This window comes from Diabrotica undecimpunctata, chromosome 2, assembly GCF_040954645.1.
Source record: "Diabrotica undecimpunctata isolate CICGRU chromosome 2, icDiaUnde3, whole genome shotgun sequence".
Lineage (NCBI taxonomy): Eukaryota > Metazoa > Arthropoda > Insecta > Coleoptera > Chrysomelidae > Diabrotica > Diabrotica undecimpunctata.
Genome location: NC_092804.1, coordinates 45,313,825 through 45,332,216, shown reverse-complemented (window position 1 = coordinate 45,332,216; position 18,392 = coordinate 45,313,825). Strand labels below are relative to the sequence as shown.

Sequence of the window (18,392 nt, the reverse complement as noted above, 5' to 3'; positions counted from 1 at the left end):
TTGCATTTATTTATTAATTCAAAAGTCAATAGATAAGACAACTGACCCCCTAGCACATGCTCGCGGATATCGGATTTCCAGGGGTCCTCGGACCACAGGTTAAGAAACACTGGTTTACGGGAATAAAAAGTCAATTTTAGATATTGACACTTAAGATATATAGTACTCTGTAGTAGTTATTTTACATTACCAGTAGACTCATACAGAAAAAACAGACATAATATATTAATTAGATTTATGAAAACATACTACATTAACAATAAAGAACATAATCTATTTAGCTTATTCTTTCTGGTTTTTTCTAAACTTAACATCAGAAAAGGTACGTACAATATGTTGAAATCTTCTTCTTCTCATTGCGCCGTCTCCTTTCGAAGGTTGGCGATCCAAATGGCAATTGTAGTTTTGGAAATTGCTGCGCGAAAGATCTGTGCGGATGAGCGGTCGAACCATCTCCTCAGGTCTTTCAGCCAAGAGTTCTGGCGACTTCCTACTGATCTTTTGCCCTGTACTTTTCCTTCCAGTATAACTTGAAGTAATTCATATCTTTCGCCTCTCAACACATGACCCAAGTATTGCATTTTCCTCTCTTTGATTATCCTTAGTAATTCTTTTTGTTTACACATGCGACGAAGTACCTCAACATTAGTAACTCTTTGTACCCATGGAATTCCCAACATTCGTCTGTATATATACATCTCAAAGGCATCTATTCTTTTTTCTATTTCAGAGTCCATTGTCCAACTTTCACAGCCATACAGTAAGACAGAAAAAACGTAACATCTGATCATTCGGATTCTAAGCTGTAGACTAAGTTAAAATCTATAATACCTTAATAGAGTTTATTACTTTTTTATTAAAAAACAAACTTATACTATACTTTTATGTACACTATATATATCTTTTATAAAAAATCTTTAAAGATGACTTCATTTCTTAATCTTGCAAATAAATAATATCTCGTACTATTTAAGCTATTACTTGTAGTTGAGGCAGTTGGGCTTGCGGTTGTAATTCTGGCTGCAATTGTGGCTGTTGCTGTGACTGCTGCTGTGGTTGTTGCTGGGGCTGCTGCTGTGATTGTTGCTGAGGCTGCTGCTGTGGTTGTTGCTGGGGCTGCTGCTGTGGTTGCTGGGGCTGCTGCTGTTGTATTGGCTGTTGCGTTTGAACTTGTGGCTGTGGTTGTTGTTGAGGTTGCTGCTGTGATTGCTGAGTTTGTTGTTGATTTTTCTGAAGTCGTTGTAGCACTGGGTCAAATATTTTGGAGAATGGAAATGCTTGGAAGTTTTTATTGAATATTTCTGTAAAGGCAGTTCCAACTAATTCGTTGATAATTGGCGCTAGGACAACGAATCCAGGTTGCCAAGCGGTGTTAATTACTCGATCAAGCATACTTTCTGAAAAAAAAAAACAAAAATATACTTAATTAGTCTTAACATTATCTGTAAAGAGGTATTTGTTTCTTAAATAATAATCAATTAAGGAATCTAAAATACAGTTTTACAGTAACTTATTACAATTTTTTTTTTCGGAAAATTCCGATCTGGTCGACATATTAAATTGAATGCGAATGTCACACCAAAAATGTATTGACATATTAATTTTGTGGTTTCTTTATATTTAAAGTACTGCGCATTACTTAAATATTGGAAGTAGAGAAACCGACAATAGGAAAGAAAGGATAAAATGTCTACAGAACTAAATAATATGACAACAACAATCTTATGTTGTGTGTGCCTCATCTGGTTAATATTTACTATTTTCTAGTTTACTTAAAAATAAAAAATTGCGATGAAAACAATTACAAAAAATTTTACAGAAATTACTTGTTCGGAAGGTACATAAAACTACTCAAATTTGAACGATACAAAGAATATTAACGTTTTCTTGCGCAAGACTGAGACACAATTGTGAAACCTTGCTAATTTTTTACATAAAATAAAACCCTACTCACTATATTGGAATTCATTTAATTTAAAATATTAACATTTCCAAGTTTTACCTTCCCATAAAACTCTATTACATCTCTGCCTGGAATGGTTGTTGTATGTATTGAGTAGCAGAACAGTCATTCTTGCCGGTCCTAAGCCCGTAAAAAGGAAGAGAGTTATAGTAACAGGCTAGCCCCCTGTCCTATATAACAAATATTTTGCTACAAATCCAAAACCAAAGCTTCGAAGTAGACAGGAAACTTTAAGACAGACTAAGCTACGAAACAGGATTAGGAATTCTGGAACATGGAATATACAGGGTCTCTTAGAGAAAATAAATGAGGTTATAAGTGAAGTAGATAGGTTAAATATTGATATTGCAGTGCTAACCGAAACCAAGAAAACAGGTAGAGGATCAGAAAGTTGGGGAAACACGATCACTTTTATAGAAAGGTTTCTAAAGACAAAATTGATAATTTAAACAAACGTGATAATTACAAACTGTCTTGTGGTAATTTTAACATGTCTTATGTGGGTAGAATAATGTGAACTCTGACTCAAAGAATTAAAGAACATCTTAATAACACAAATAAATCAAATTTCGGACATCACATTAAATTTAATAATCATTCCTTTTCTCTTTCCAAAAACGCAAAGACACAAATGTTGTGTAAAATTTTACACAACATTTAAAATAAAATTTTTAGACTTACGAACCTTTTAGAAGACGTTGAGATATCCAAAGAAATGAAACTAAACTCTGATTATTGCTTAAACACACAAATCAATATCAATTACAATTATAAACATTTTTTGCTTATCCTTATGCAGAAGTTAAACGTATGTACAGCCTCCACAATACTATTAAATCTAAAAGCCTAACACGAACATCAAAGATTAGAATATATAAAACGGTGATTAGACCGGTGCTCATGTATGGGTGTAAAACGTGGACCCTGACCAAAAAAACTGAAAGAAAACTTAGATGTTTTAAGAGGAAAATCCTTAGAAGAGTCTTTGGGCCTTATCAGGACATTAATAGCAACCAATACCGAATGAGAACAAATACTGAGGTCAAGCAGATATATAGAGCTAGCGATATAGTCCAAGAGATTAAATCCCAACGTCTAAGATGGGCTGGCCATGTCTCCTTAATAACCGCCTTGCCAAGTTAATATGGGAGGAAGCCCTGTCGTACGGTCGTAGCATCCTCCTGGTTTTTAGGGGTTTCTGGACGATCTACGGCCGCCGCTCTTGAAGAGGATCTCAGGTTTCGAGAGTCCATCTTCGTTATAAGGAGTTAAATTAAGATACGGCCTCTACGGTCAAGAAGTTCCGCCGAGCCTTTGTGGTAGGTGAGGGGCCACCGGCAATCAGAATTCTCTAACAGTTCGAACTTTCTTACAGACAATATTTCTTACAATGACTTAATTTGTGTTAGAATTCTGATGCGTAGTCTATACCTCAAATTCCACAGAGATGTCGGCCTTCTCACTTCGTGTAGCCGCGTTCCCTCTCCTCGAGATAGGTACAAGAATGCCGACAATGTCGACTCTTCCTGTTGCCAGTCGCTTCGTATTGCTACCTTTCGCTAACAGTACTTCTTATAGTTACTATTTGCATAAGGTTCTGGAGACGAAGCGTTATTGCAACTCAACCTGAACGGAAAAGCAATTACAAGTCCCCGTTGGGGCTTTCATTCGCTCTTTACCGTGACAGGCCCAAATAACGCTGTGGTGAGTTCGACACAATTTAAAATAGTTCTAAGATCAATGTCTTTTCTATCTCAGGAAGTCGTGTTTTACTGCAGGAAGCGTTTTGTAGTCGACACGCCGGGTCTTGCACACTTGATGATTTAACTTCTAAGTTGAATAACTATTCTTGGATAATTATTCTTGAATTTCGACGTCTTCGACGATAGCAGGATATTAGTTAAATAATAAAACTCAAAGGTAGCGTAGTAGCACACCGAGCCAACAAGGTCTAACGGGGCTAGTAGTGAAGAACGACTGGATCCCGATCGGAAAATGTGCTGCTCTTTTATACACATCGTGTTTGAGCATTTGCAGCACATTTCCGCCGAGAGGCCAATGACGGCGCAGTTAATAACATGCGCTGTGGTTGGCCGGCCAAAGTAACAATCTTTGTCGTGATTGGTTACCTTGGCGACAGCCCCCACAGGAAGAAGGTCCTTAGGACGTCCTCGAATACGATGGAGAGACAATATATGGTCAGATCTAAAAAGAATGGGGCTACCCACTGACCCAACTATTATGGACGACCGTTCAACATAGAAACAAGTTGTGAAGTCAGCCAAAACCCACCCCGGGTTGTAGTGCTACGAGAAGAAGAAGAAGAAGTTAAACAGCATCGAGCTCATCAACAAGACGCTACATTAAATAAACAATCTTTTAAATATCATGTCTTTCGAGCAGGTAGGAAGGTATCGGTTTGTAGGGAAGGATTTTTCAGACTCTACGACGTAAGTGTCAAGCGTATCCGTCGCAATAGAAAACTTTTTTTGGCTGGAAAAACAAGATTTACCAGGGAAAAACAGAAGTGGTAATAAAATATGTAAAAGTAAAACTGCGAAGGTGCACAATCATATTAGTTCCTGAAAGTAATATTAAGTATAGTCTTTATCATAAGTACTTTAAGCAAAAATTTCAATCTTAGATTTGGCCGGCCACCTAGTAATACATGTAACGTTTGCGAGGAAAAAAAAAAACGTACAAAAGACCCTACACTTAATGAAGCTGTAAAGAAGGTTTCTGCAGCAAAACTAATGGTGTACAATGGTCGAGCCAAATGATTTTATTCATCATTGGCAAATTCTAAAGAATTATCAAAACAAAATGTTAACATTTTGGGTTTGGTTTTTGACTTTATGTAAAATGTAGATTTACCAGTTCCAGTGGAAGAGATGTAATACCTTCGACAGTTGACTGTTTACAATTTACATTTTTTTGTTTACAATTTAATATTAGACAGTGCAGTCGAATATACACGATATATCACAAAATACTGTCAAACTCATAGATACAGAATGTGTAATAGATTTTGATAATTGGTTGCCTCACGTATACAAGAAGAGAGTCTGTTCAACTGAGAGTACTGCTCTCAGTTTAGAGAATATTTTAATACGTCAAAGTATCCTTACTTTAAATATTCTTCTGACAACAAGGGTAATATTCAAACTTCTTCTTCTTCTTCAGCCTTAAGTAATCCAACTTTGGACATAGGCCTCCCCCAAATCAATCGATTGTCTTCTATTTTGCGCCACTTGGTTCCAGTTGTGTCCTCCGATCTTCTTATTGTCATCAGCCCATCTCATTTGTGGTCTTCCTCTGCTTCTCTTTCCTAACCATGGTCTTCATTGTTGTATTTCGTGGTTCCATCTCTTATCCTTAAGTCGGGCATTGTGTACTGCAAAGCTCCATTTTAATTTGGCAGCATGTTCTCCTGCGTCTTTTACTTTGATTTGCTTCTAATCCATTTATTTGTTTTTTTGTCTATAAGTCTCACCACGAGCATTGATCTTTCCATCGCTCTTTGTGCTTTTACTATTTTATCCATATTAGACTTGGTGAGTGTCCACGTCTGTTGTGAACCATACGTGAGTATAGGAGGATACACTGATCGTAAATTCTGGTTTTCAAATATTGTTCTATTTTAGTGCTTTTCAAGATCCAACTCAGTTTTCCAAATCCTGCCCACGCTAACCTTATTCTTCTGGTAATTTTGGCAGTTTGATTTTCTTTGTTAACTTTCATTATCTGTCCCAGGTAGATGTATTCACTTACAGTTTCTAAATTTATGTCGTTCAACGTTATTTCTCTAATGTTCGGTGTATTTGTCATTATCTGTGTTTTTTCCAAGTTCATCTTAAGACCTACTTTTTCCGAAGCTTGAAATAGTTGCGTCATCATGGTCTGTAGTTCTTCGAAACTTGTAGCGAATATTACAATGTCATCAACGTATCTTAAATGACTCAGTTTTATTCCATTAACATTTATTCCTTTATCTGCCCAGTTAATGTCTTTGAACACGTCTTCCAGTCCAAGTGTAAATAGCTTTGGTGAGATAACATCTCCCTGGTGAACTCCTCTGTTGATTGGTATAGCTTTGGTTTTTGCATCTATTTGTATTTTCATTGTAGCTTTCTTGTAAATATTATGTATAAGCATTCTGTATCGTGAGTCTATTCTGCAGTTGTTCATAGCTCTCTCTATTGCCCAAAGTTCTATGGAGTCGAATGCCTTTTCAAAATCAACAAAGCCAATGTATAAGTTCAAGTGATATTCATTGGCTTTCTCTATTAGAGTTCTGACTGTAAGAAGATTATCCGCTGTACTGTAACCCTTTCGGAATCCTGCCTGCTCTACCGGTTGATAGCTATCGAGCTTCGACGTTAACCTGTTAGTTATTACTCTCATAAACAGTTTGTACATTTGGGACAGCAGGAGATTGGCCTATAGTTCTTCAGATCTCCCCTGTCTCCCTTTTTGAAGAGCAGTATTGTCAAATTTTCATTCCAATCATCTGGGACTTCTCCGCTGTGAAGACATTCGTTGAAAAAATTTTTCAATTCTTTGAGAATAATTTCACCCCCCCTCCTTCAACATTTCTACAAGTATTCCATCTGGGTCTGAAGCCTTATTGTTCTTTAGTTGTGCCATACAATGTTTTATTTCGAAGGATTCTATGTTAGGAAATATTTCTGAGTTGACATTCGTTATCTTTCTCTTGAGATCTTCCTTTGCAGTGTTATCTGAGTTCTTGTTTGAGGAATATAAATCACGGTAAAATGTCTGAGTAACTTTTAGGGATTTCGTTCTTTTCTCTTATTTCTTTTCCATCTTTATTCTTCAATGAGATTATTATAGGCTTTCCTAAGTTTGATCTTAAGCATTTCAGGCCTCGGTGTTTTTCTATTATTTTTTCCACCTTGTTTTTATTATAGATCCTTAAATCTTCCTTTACTCCCTTCTTTATTTGTTTATTCAATTCTTTGAAACTATTGGTGTTTCGCTTTCCTTCGTTTAGAAATGTGCGTCTCTTTTCCATCAACCGTTTTGTTCCTTCATACATCGAAGTTTATTCATACACTCAATGCTGATGATAATGCTGCTTACTACTACAGTAATTGCAATGTCAGTAAAGTTGACCCACAAACTATTCAGCAGCCTAAAACACAAGCTTATAATTCTTGAATGCTACCTCTTAAGAAAGAAAAAATTAAGGGCCTTAACAAAGCTTTAAAGTACGTTCCACATAAAAGTGTTGATAGTAACTTGTAGCAACGCTTAGTGTTTTAGCAATATATGCTGTAATGTTTTATAATGAACTATGATTGAAAATTATTAGTTCTAATTTACCTGTACAAATGTAGTTAACTTAAGAAAATACTATCATGGCACAAAACTAAGGATTTTCATATCCAAACAGTTTTTTGGATAAAATGAAAAAGACAGAAAAGATTTGATTTCACGTTCAAAGCGTTTATGTATCTATTGATACGTATTTCGACTTAAAAAGTCTCATCAGAATAGTTATTCATAGCCGTTCTTAACGTGAAAAATAATCTTCTGTGTCTTATTAGAAGCAACAATAACATGGCTTCGTTATGGACGCAATTGCGACATCTGATAGAAAAATTTGTTTCGAAACTATCTTACCGAGTTTTTTGGATGTTTCTCGAAAGTTAGTTAACATGACTCGAGTCCCTTTCTGAAATAGGCTGTTCAAATAAATTCCAAAATAACTTCAAGAGTCAGAAATGTATTACCATGGATGGAAGTTTGAACTTCCACCATCAGCATTAAGTAGATGTGTATTTTTAAAAATGAAAACTAATGATTTTTCTATATTTTTAGATCCATTACCAATTTCTGCTGCAAAATATAAAAAACTACTGACACTCATGAAGTTCTGTAAACATGATGCCCAAGACTATTACGCTGCCCTACCCCTACCTCACGAGTAGGATTAATTTTTTTTAGCCTTTCTATAAGCTGGTGCAACTAATGCTCTACAATGTTTTGTTTGAACAGTCCTTGTTTTTTTTTCTCAGTTTTTACTTGTAATTAGGTACCTTTTTTAATTTTTTTTATCTTTGTTCTTTAAATTTGGTTAAAATGTGTTTGTGTATTTAATACAATGTACTTTGAGTTTACTAAATAAAAATAAATACTATTTCTTCAATGCAATGGTTTAAAGATATGTTGTCCCAAAAAATAAATTTCCTATTTTCTCAAAATAAAGATAACGTGACATTCCTTGCTTTTTCCCTTAACCCTTCACTTATAAGTTCTGAGCCTTATTTATTATTTAGTCGTTACTAATCTGTATTTTTATGGGATATTTTTTATTAAATAAAAAAAATACTATTTTGATTTTATCGTACCTACAAATGATCGTCCTCCAGCAAGATTACTAATATGCAGTTCCAGGTTTTTACAAGTTTCCAAGTTACATTTTACTTTGATTGGAGGGTACTCTAGGGGTGCTGATGGACCTGCAGGCTTCCTATTAACCGTTAATGTTTGTACGTAATCAAAAAGTGCTAAGTTCCATGCACCTTTATTATTTATCTTCCTGCCGAGAATAGTACCTTCGAATTCGTACTGACCATTGAGACGTTTGTCGGGGAAAGTCTGGGTAATGGCGATCTGGTTTCTTGACATGTCTGTTCTGAAAACAAAGAATTTATAGAATTGTTTGAAAAAACTTTTTAAAAATGTTACTGTAACAATCCCACAATTTGGGGATTGGTAAATTAATGGTCTCAAATTGATTATCGCTATATTTTTATATTACAGTTAAAAAAAAACTAGATTTCAGATTAAGAGATTGGTACTTTTTATTGGAACTTTTTTATACTCTGTACCAGATTATGTGGGTCTGTACAATTAGAACAGATATACCTACATATTTATACAAAGTATATGTCTTAGTCAGTTTGTCACAAGGGGTAAAATTCTGAGATATCGCATATTTGGAGTTACGTGTAACAAAATGCTTTTGTAATCAGATTTACAATTCCAATATAGATAATTAATGTTTCGGAAATTACATTTATATATATATATATATATATATATATATATATATATATATATATATATATATATATATATATATATACTACTCTTGGATTGGATTTCGATAATTTTTTTTCACATTGTATTTTTTTTCATAATTAACTACTTGATTAATGTTTTTTAAGAAATGTCCATGTTGTACCTACGGGGTGTACAAATAAAGTTGTGTAATATTTTGAGATAACTTTATCCTCTCTCAACATTTTCGTAAAAAAATCATTTCGATATCTCAGCAAATCTGAGCCGAGGTGAATGTGTTTAGGCAATTACTTTAGATGATGTAGGGTTAAGTTATCGTAAAGTAGGCTTGAGGTTAAGAGTATCTCATACTACAATATCACGAGTCATTCAACGTTTTAGAGAAACAAACGACCATACGAGACGGCGTGGACAAGGTAGAGGAAGACTCAAAATACCACGCCAAGATCAGTTTATCAGGCTTCGTGCAATAAGAGAAAGTTTTATCACAATGAGACGTTTACAAACACAAGTGACAGATGTTCATAATATTTAAATTAGTAAAAACACTATACAAAGGCGTCTCGCTGAACAAGATCTGCATGTAAGGATACCAGTCAGAGTACCAGCTTTAAACGTAAATCATCGTAGAAGTAGATTACAATTTGCCAGAGAGCACCTAGACTGGAATGTTGATGACTAGGAGCATGTGTTGTTCACTGATGAATCGAGGTATTGCTTATATAGCTTAGATAGACGTGTGAGCGTTATTCGACCGGCAAGTGCAATATCTGACCTGAAACCACCACCTTTCTTGCTTGATGACATAAAAGTTATGGTGAGAGAAGTTTGGGATGCAATTGATCAGGACCAAATACGCCGCTTGTTTTAAAGTATGCCTCGTCTTTGTGAAGAAGTAATTAGGTGTAGAGGTGGAAATACCCGTTATTAAGCGTTTTTGGTAGAGGTAATTGTTAAAGATTATTTAGGATATGTTTTCTTAGGCTTTAGCTGTATGCACTGTCAATAAAGTTTATGTATGTAGTGTTTTCTTTGCTTTAAATGTCAATAATAACTTCTTAACTTAGCGTTTCTTTCCAATAAATTCCACATGGTGTTGCAAAATACGATGAAAAAACACAACTTTATTTTTATAACCTGTATACGGGTTAAACAATGACATTTTTCCGAAAACATTAATACAGTGATTTATTAGAAATAGAATTAGAGTATGAAAAAAAAATCATAAGAATCCAATCATCCGTTCAGAAGAAAAATAGCTTCAAAATACAAATCATATGTAACAAATTAGTCTTTAAGTAATACTATAGTGCAGTGGTTCCCAAACGGTCAATGGCGATCAACCGGTCGATCATGACAGCTTCTGGAGTCGATTGTGAAAGAATTCAAAACTAATCAGATCCTGGTGGAAATATTTCAGACTTCTAGTGCAATACGAACGCTATATTGCGCGGCGTTTGTTACAATTATTGTGGCATGTCCGTTTCATATATAATAAAGTGCGCCGACGGAGCATTATATCAGATTAAGCACCATTCACGACTGGCATAAAAATGGATTTGCTGTATTGTGTTGAGCTAACGATGACTTACTTCTCATCGTTTTTTTCATTCCATTGCATCATTCATCAGCAAGTTCTATGTTCAAAAATACTATGAATGATGTAACAGACATTGCCAAAAAGATCGTGAATTCAATCCATGAGTGAAGCTTGACCACACTTATCTAATTCTTCATACAGACGTAAGGTGGATGAGACGTGGAAATTTTTTAGAATGAATAGGACTACTATCTAAAATCATTTATTTTTACATCACTGAGGTGACGATACTGAGATACTTAAGAACGAAAAATGGCTCCGTGATTTTGCTTTCTTATCGGATGTGGCGAATCATTTGAATATCTTAAACTTGGAGCTGCAAGGTAAAAGTAAAACTATTATCGACATTACTAGAATAAACCTAATGATTAGTAAATAATTAAACAAAGAAGATAATGTTTTCAGTTTTTAAGGCTAGGGAAACTTCTCACTCAAATTTTGTTTATTATGAGACACAGCTGAGAAACATTCAAAGTGAGTTCAAACGACGCTTCTCTGATTAAAAAAAAAACAGACGAATATCGTAATTTTCAGTATGCAGATCATTTCTGTGTAAAATGAAGTAAGTATAGTAGATAATTTCAGATATATATCTCAAAACTAGAGCATCTCTTAGCAAATTTTGGTCTTTTATTTGCGAAGACAAATATCCATCTTTAAAACAAATAGCTCTTTAGTTCATAGGAATGCTCAGATGAACATACTTATGCGAGTCTGTATTTTTAGAAATGGAAATAGTTACATCAAAATATCGCAATCGGTTAACGAACGAACATCTCACATGTACATGCGGTAGTTGTACTAATTACGTACCGTCTTATGAAAAGTTTTTGGATGATATGCAGTGCCGTGCATCAACATCGAATAGAAATTAGTAATTTAACAAAATTATTAGTTTACAACTATTAGTATTAGTTGTAGTGTTTCTTTACAAATAAACATAACATTAAAACATATTTAAACAGCATGTCAAATATTCTAGAAAATGAGAAGTAAGCTCAACCTTCCCAATGACATATCTTAGAGAGCTTCTTATAGACAATCAAAATCTAAACATCATAAAGTTTCTAAAAGCCATAGTGATAAAAAAAAAATTTAATGAAAATCTTTGTAGTTAATATTGTAACCTTTGTATGTTATTTTCAGTCTAATTGTAGGCGAAGGTATTCGATCGTTTGTCTTCTAAATATTTTGTGGTAGATCGCAGAGACTACAAGTCTGAGCACCTCTGACCCAAAGAAGAATTTGGAGCTTGATTTAGGTTTAACTCGTATAAAGTAGATAGTAAAAGTAAATTAAGATTTAATATGAAATGTTCTTATACAAGTTCAAGAGGACTCCTACTTGTTTATAAAAATGTAACTCATTTGCTTAAAATCATAGCAAATTAAGAAACAAAAAGCACACTTACTTAATTTTGGTAACTTCTGATGAAGTCCATCCACTTTCGGTGACATTTCTTAAAATCAGTTTGATGTTAAACAGTGGATTTCGGCTTTTATATGGAACTTCATTAGCAAAGAATGGATCAAATGATTCAATGCCATAGTCAGGGAGACCTAAAATAATATTATTAATATATTTGCGACTGCAACCAAAAAAATTGTATGAAATATAATCTGGCAAAAAAAGGTCGGACACATTACTTATTTTGTGCCATTTAATAATACAAAGTAAAAAAAAGGATGACACTAAATAGATGACGAGGAACGAAGCAATCAAAACTTACAAAGATTCAATGAAGAAACATACTGGGAAATGCTGAACGGAATTTCATTTGTTATCACTTAAAATATATTCATGTTGTATACAACACTATATAAGATAGGATATGACAAACAAGAATTATCCTTTGTTAAAGATCTAGGACTAAGTGTCAAAATGGTAGCTAATTAAATATAATGAAGCATGCTACAGTTTTTAGTTTTCCACCAGAAATATATATACATATACATTATCGAAATTTTTAACAAAAAATATAAGGGAAAAATCGAATTCCTTGAATTATGGATATACATAGTAGACTAGGCGGGATCTGTAGAAATTCAGACCATAATGGACATTTTCCATAGGAAGCTATTTTTTTGCTAGAATCCCTTTAGGATGTACCCAATATCAATAATCACGATATGCGCCAGTTGCAAACTCTGTGCAAAATTTTTTATTTAACAAAATCTGAAAACAATTGAAAATTTCTCATTTTTTTGCTCCTATTTTCGTTTATAATTCGGAAAATATTGATCCTAGAGAAAAAATTATCAGAAGTTACAAGTTTCTGTTGGTTTCTGCTATATTAGTGGTCAGTTGGACTTTTCGTCAATGTTCAGTTTACCATATAATTTTTAAAATGTGCAGATCAGTCTAATTGCGATTGCCGATCTAAGTTGTCATATGTTAGATTTAATATTTTCGTTAAATCTGAACAACTAGGAGCCATTCTGTCTCCTACCGTTGCCCACAATGTAGCATCCAAACAATTTTTAAACTTGTTGTTCTTTATCTTGTGTTAGTTTTTGTGTAGATGCATTTAAATGTTTATAACATTCATTGATGTGCTGAATATCCAAAAATTTTTGACGAAATACGTTTAAAACTTTATATTAATTTTTTATCAATCATTAACTTCGAGTTTTTCCGAAATTTTCATGTTTACACTTTTTTAAAAAGTTTAACATAGATTTAAAATTGGTATCTGACATTGACAGATACCAATTTTTAATTCATGTTAAACTTTTTAAAAAAGTGTAAACATGAAATCTAAATGTAAAGTGTAATGTTTAAAGTTTAATAAAGTGCTTATTGAAAATGGCAAATTTGCCGAAACGTTTAAGCAAAATTTAAATAGTTTTATTTACATCAGACCGACAAACCCAGAAAATAAAAAAGTTTCTATATATATATATATATATATATATATATATATATATATATATATATATATATATATATATATATATATATATATATATATATATATATATATATATATATATATATATATTGTTAAAGAGGTTACTTCCGAGTCTGGTTTTTTATTTTATTACAAAAAGGTAAGTGAATTTCTGGTAAGTGAAAAGGTGAAAGCGTTTGATCGAGTAAAACACACAGAACTCATAGAAACCCTAACACAACATGTTATAGACCATAACACTGTAGCACTTATTAAAAAACTATATTGGGATCAAATGGCGTCGATCAAAATAGTCAATCGTCTGACAGCAGAATTGCCAATAAAAAGAGGAGTTCGTCAGGGCTGTGTACTTTCTCCACTGTTATTCAATATATATTCCGAAAAGATCTTTCAAAATGCCCTCGAAAATATTGAAGAAGGAATAAAAATCAACGGAGAATAAGTAAACAACTTAAGATACGCAGACGACACCGTCATTATTGCGGACAGTGCTAAGGGTCTACAACGAATTTTGAATGTCATAACCAGAGAGGGAGATAGCTTGGGACTAAATATAAACACAAATAAAACAAAAGTAATGGCTGTTACACGTGCACCAAATGTAGACATTAATATTTGTATCTATAACAAACATATAGAACCAGTACAAAGATTCCAGTATCTTGGTTGCTGGATAACAAACGACCTTGACCACGAGGTCGAAATACGTGCTCGTATAGAATATGCTAGGTCAGCATTTCAACGAATGAAAAAAATTGCTAATAAACTCTACGTCATCGTTGGATATCCGATACCAATTTGTAAAAACGTTTATTTATTCCATATTGCTATACGGAGTGGAAACATGGACTCTCAGAATTACAAGTATGAGGCGTATAGAAGCCTTTGAGATGTGGGTTTTTCGAAGGATGCTGAAGATCTCTTGGACAGAGCACGTGACCAACAACGAGGTGCTAAGAAGAATGGGTACTGAGAGAGAACTCCTAAATATTGTAAAAAACAGAAAAACGAGTTATGTAGGACATATTTACAGAGGAAAAAAATACAACTTCCTACGACTTATAATGGAAGGGAAAGTGGAAGGAAGAAGAGGTCCAGGAAGAAGAGGTCCAGGAAGAAGAACATGCTCCTGGTTGAAGAACGTAAGAGACTGGACAGGCATGGACACACTTTCGATACTAAGAACAGCTCAAGATAGAGAGCAATTTGCTGTAGATATAGCCAACCTTCAGTAATGGAGAAGGCACCTTAAAAAGAAGAAAATGGTTACGAAAAACCTAGAGAATATTGTTGAAAATATTAACAAAAACGATATTCCATTTTCTTCAAAACTTTCTTCGGAATCCGTAACTGATCATTTTGATGAGAGTTTCAGTTCAAATAGTTTAGATTACAATACTTTCGAGTAAAACTTTTTATCAACATCATGTTAAGTACCCAAAATAATCCAAATAGACCACGTGGACGACCATTCTGGTTTAGATCCTTTACAAAGCTATTCTTTCAATGAAACTGAAGAAGGGTCTAAACATCTTTATAACGAGAATTCTGGAGAACTTTACCGAGATGTTTTTAATTTTTCTAATAAATTATGCAACTGGACTTTGTCCTTTAAAATACCAGGTGATTTATTAAAAACTCATAAAGAAGTTCCTGATCTTTCACATTTGCCATCAGCCTAGAAACCTTTCTTCACCCAGAGAAATGAAATTTAAGGACGGTGTCCATGGAAAATATTTCCACTTTGGTCTTAAAAAAATACTCTGCTCCATATGATTCAAATTCCAAATGTGTTTTTATCTTCCAAAAAAACAATGTTATAGAAATTTTTGTAAATTTTGATGAAATCCCACTGAAAAAGAGTTCTAGTAGTCAGTTTTTTCCTATTTTGTGTAATTTGTTTATATATCCAAAAAATATAGGTCTAATAGGCATTTACCATAGTTATGAGAAACCAAAAGATGCAAATGAATGTTTGATTGATTTTGTAACAGAGGCTGTTTTTTATTAGATAGTTTGAGCTAAAATAATTAAAAGCATGGATGATCAAGTTTGTGGGATAGTTAGATTACTGGTACATGTTGATTTATATTTTAGGATAATGGGCTTTCCAAAATTGGTGAGGAGGCCATAAACGAATTTGTTACGAGAAGCCTAAAAAGCTGATCCGCAATAAAATTCAAGGAAAATATAGTTGGCTAGGGAAAAAGCAATATAAAGCTTTTAAAGGCACACACATAGCTATGATTTTAAAAGGTTTGTAATTTGTAAACATAAATAAATGTACATTTAAGAATTTACACTATCACTTAAGTGGCTACATACAGCTGATGAAGCATATCGTTAACTATGTCTTATATGTAATTTAGATGACAAAATTTACCATCTCTACAAATATTCAGGTCTGGCTATGAGATTGCTTTAAGAACTACAGCTAGAGATATGAGATGAAGGTTTGTTGTTGGCCATATATTTTATTTATACACTGTTATTTTTGTGTTTTAAGTGTAATTACTGCTCATTTGGTCATTAGAAATAAATACCAATGGTTGGGTTGGTATTCTTCTAGTTTAGGCGAGATTCATTGCCAGCACTTACAATTCATGTGTTTAATTTTACGCTTTTGAATGATGATTTATTCACAATAAGCAAAGCATAATGAACTTAATCTGAAATTAGTTTTTTCAATTTATGAATGTATATTAATTTCATTTTCAGATGCTGCTTGGAAAAACTCCAAAACCAGCGCTGCCATGGAGAAGGAAATTGAAACTTGATAATGAAATATCTGAAGAAATATAAGAGAGGGCTGCTGAAATAAAAATATAAATAAAATTTAATTTGCATGTTACATTAGCAAATATGATTAATTTTGTAATGGTTAAATTGTGTGGTTGGTGGACAGAAAGAGACAGTCAATTTTTGAGTCATTTTTATTTATTAAAAATAGGTACCTAAACATTTATCTACTGCTGAAATAAAACAGACAAACAGGGAAATCAGAATGGGAAGGGATAAGTGAAGTTAAATGATTCTGTTTTTAGTGAGCCACAGTCATTTTCAACGATTTTGCCAATTTCTTTAGCAGTATCCACAATCCTTCTTTCTCCTGTCTAGACAAGTGTAGTCAAAGACCCTATATTACTCAGAGCCATATTCACTCTTTAACTATTAAAATTTGTGACATTCTAGCATGCTTACAGTGTCTTAATACCAATAAAGGTCTTGGTTCGGGTTTTTAAGGAATTGTGAATTCTTTTTATGTAGGTCTCTATGGCTTATTTTTAATAAATCTCTGACTGAGGGTCACTTTCCATCACAATTTATTTAATGATTTCATCCCTAAATAATTGATTTTTAATTATCGTTCCATTAGAGAATTAGTTTCATACTGGTCAGCATGGTTTCTTGTCTGGTCGTTCAACTTCTTACACTGATTATGTTTTTTTTATGGCCATAGCCAATTGACCAGACTATTTTGTAATTTGTATTCACAGAACAACAATCAGAGTTTGAGTTAGTACTAAATGTAAGTTTTAATTTTTTTTTGTTTTTATTTTTATTTATTTTTTTTTTTAAATTTTTTTTTATTTCCTTATATTACTTTTTGATATTGTATGTAATATGTATATATATTTTTTATTTTATTTTGGTCATCTTTTGTAATTATTTTGTTTTACATTTTTTTTTCTTTTTTTTTATACTTTTTTTTTATTTTTTTATTATTTTTTTTTCGTATTAAAAGGTTTTTTACATGATTGGTATGTTCGCAAATTGCTTACAAGTTTCATCTTAATTCTATGGTTAGTACATTATATTGTTTAAAGTTTATATTTACAGTTTCTTATTAACTGATAAATACAATTAAAGATTTCTACGTTTTCAGAGAAAATTAATTCATTTATGTAAAATGGGAAACAGACATTTAGTTTTCGTAAGTTTTCATATAAACATGTAATATTTCTTTGTTGGTTTACACATTCTAATAGGATATGTGTTAAATCTCCATATTTACCACAAGTACAGTTTATAGTGTCTGCTAAATTTATTTTGTACATTCTTGAAGGTGTTAGAGCATGATTTAACCTTAGCCTATTAATAGTTTTAATAAAACTTCTGTTGGACTCTGAATGAAACCAGCTTTTTTTCCAGATTTATACGGATTTATGTACAAGCATCTTCTGTTCTTGTAAATTGTGTAGACCATATTCTTATTCTGGTATGATTAATTTCTTGAATCTGGATTCTCTTACCAGAAGAGCTACCTTTTAATCTTTATTTTTAAGCTTGTTCATAAAATAACCAATCTCTTGAATTGCTTCAGCTAGTTTGTTTTCATATTCCTCCCCATTCACTGCGTCAGAATTTACATTTTCATGTTCCTTACCACAGAACTAATTATGGTTCAAATAATATAGGTATGGTTTGAAACTTCTGTATCAATAGCTTTAGGTACTATTTGAAGCACTAAAATGCAAAATGATACTTTTTATAAATGTGTACTTATTTATTTTATTCATGTATATTTTATTTTTATCTGTAATTTTATTTTATCAGTAATTTTGTGTATATTTCTATAATGTTGCATTTTTGTATAATTTTGACAGTGAATTTGTTCCATTTGTTATTAATAAATAAATATAAATATATGTAATAATAAATGTAAGTGTAATGTAATAATAAATGTACATTTATGTTTTATTACTCAAAAATATTATATATTTTTAATGTTGCATTTTTGTATAATTTTGACAGTGGATTTGTCCCGTTTGTTAATAATAAATAAATATAAATAAATGTAAGTTCCTTTAAACATTTACGTTTTATTTCCCAAAATATATTCTTAATATGCACAGGATGAAGCCACT

At 32.7% G+C, this 18,392-nt stretch overlaps 1 protein-coding gene across 1 annotated transcript in view; it reads right to left on the bottom strand.

Annotated features, from left to right (window-relative positions):
• Positions 1-205: 205 nt before the first annotated feature.
• LOC140433292 (uncharacterized) overlaps positions 206-18,392 on the bottom strand; it is a 49,748-nt gene continuing 31,561 nt past the window's right edge. The window contains exons 3-5 of the mRNA XM_072521324.1: positions 12,025-12,172; positions 8,338-8,624; positions 206-1,397 (exon numbers count right to left, since the gene is read on the bottom strand). Of these exons, the coding sequence (XP_072377425.1) occupies positions 970-1,397; positions 8,338-8,624; positions 12,025-12,172 (863 nt within the window). The 3' untranslated portion in view covers positions 206-969. The remainder of the gene's footprint in view (positions 1,398-8,337; positions 8,625-12,024; positions 12,173-18,392) is intronic.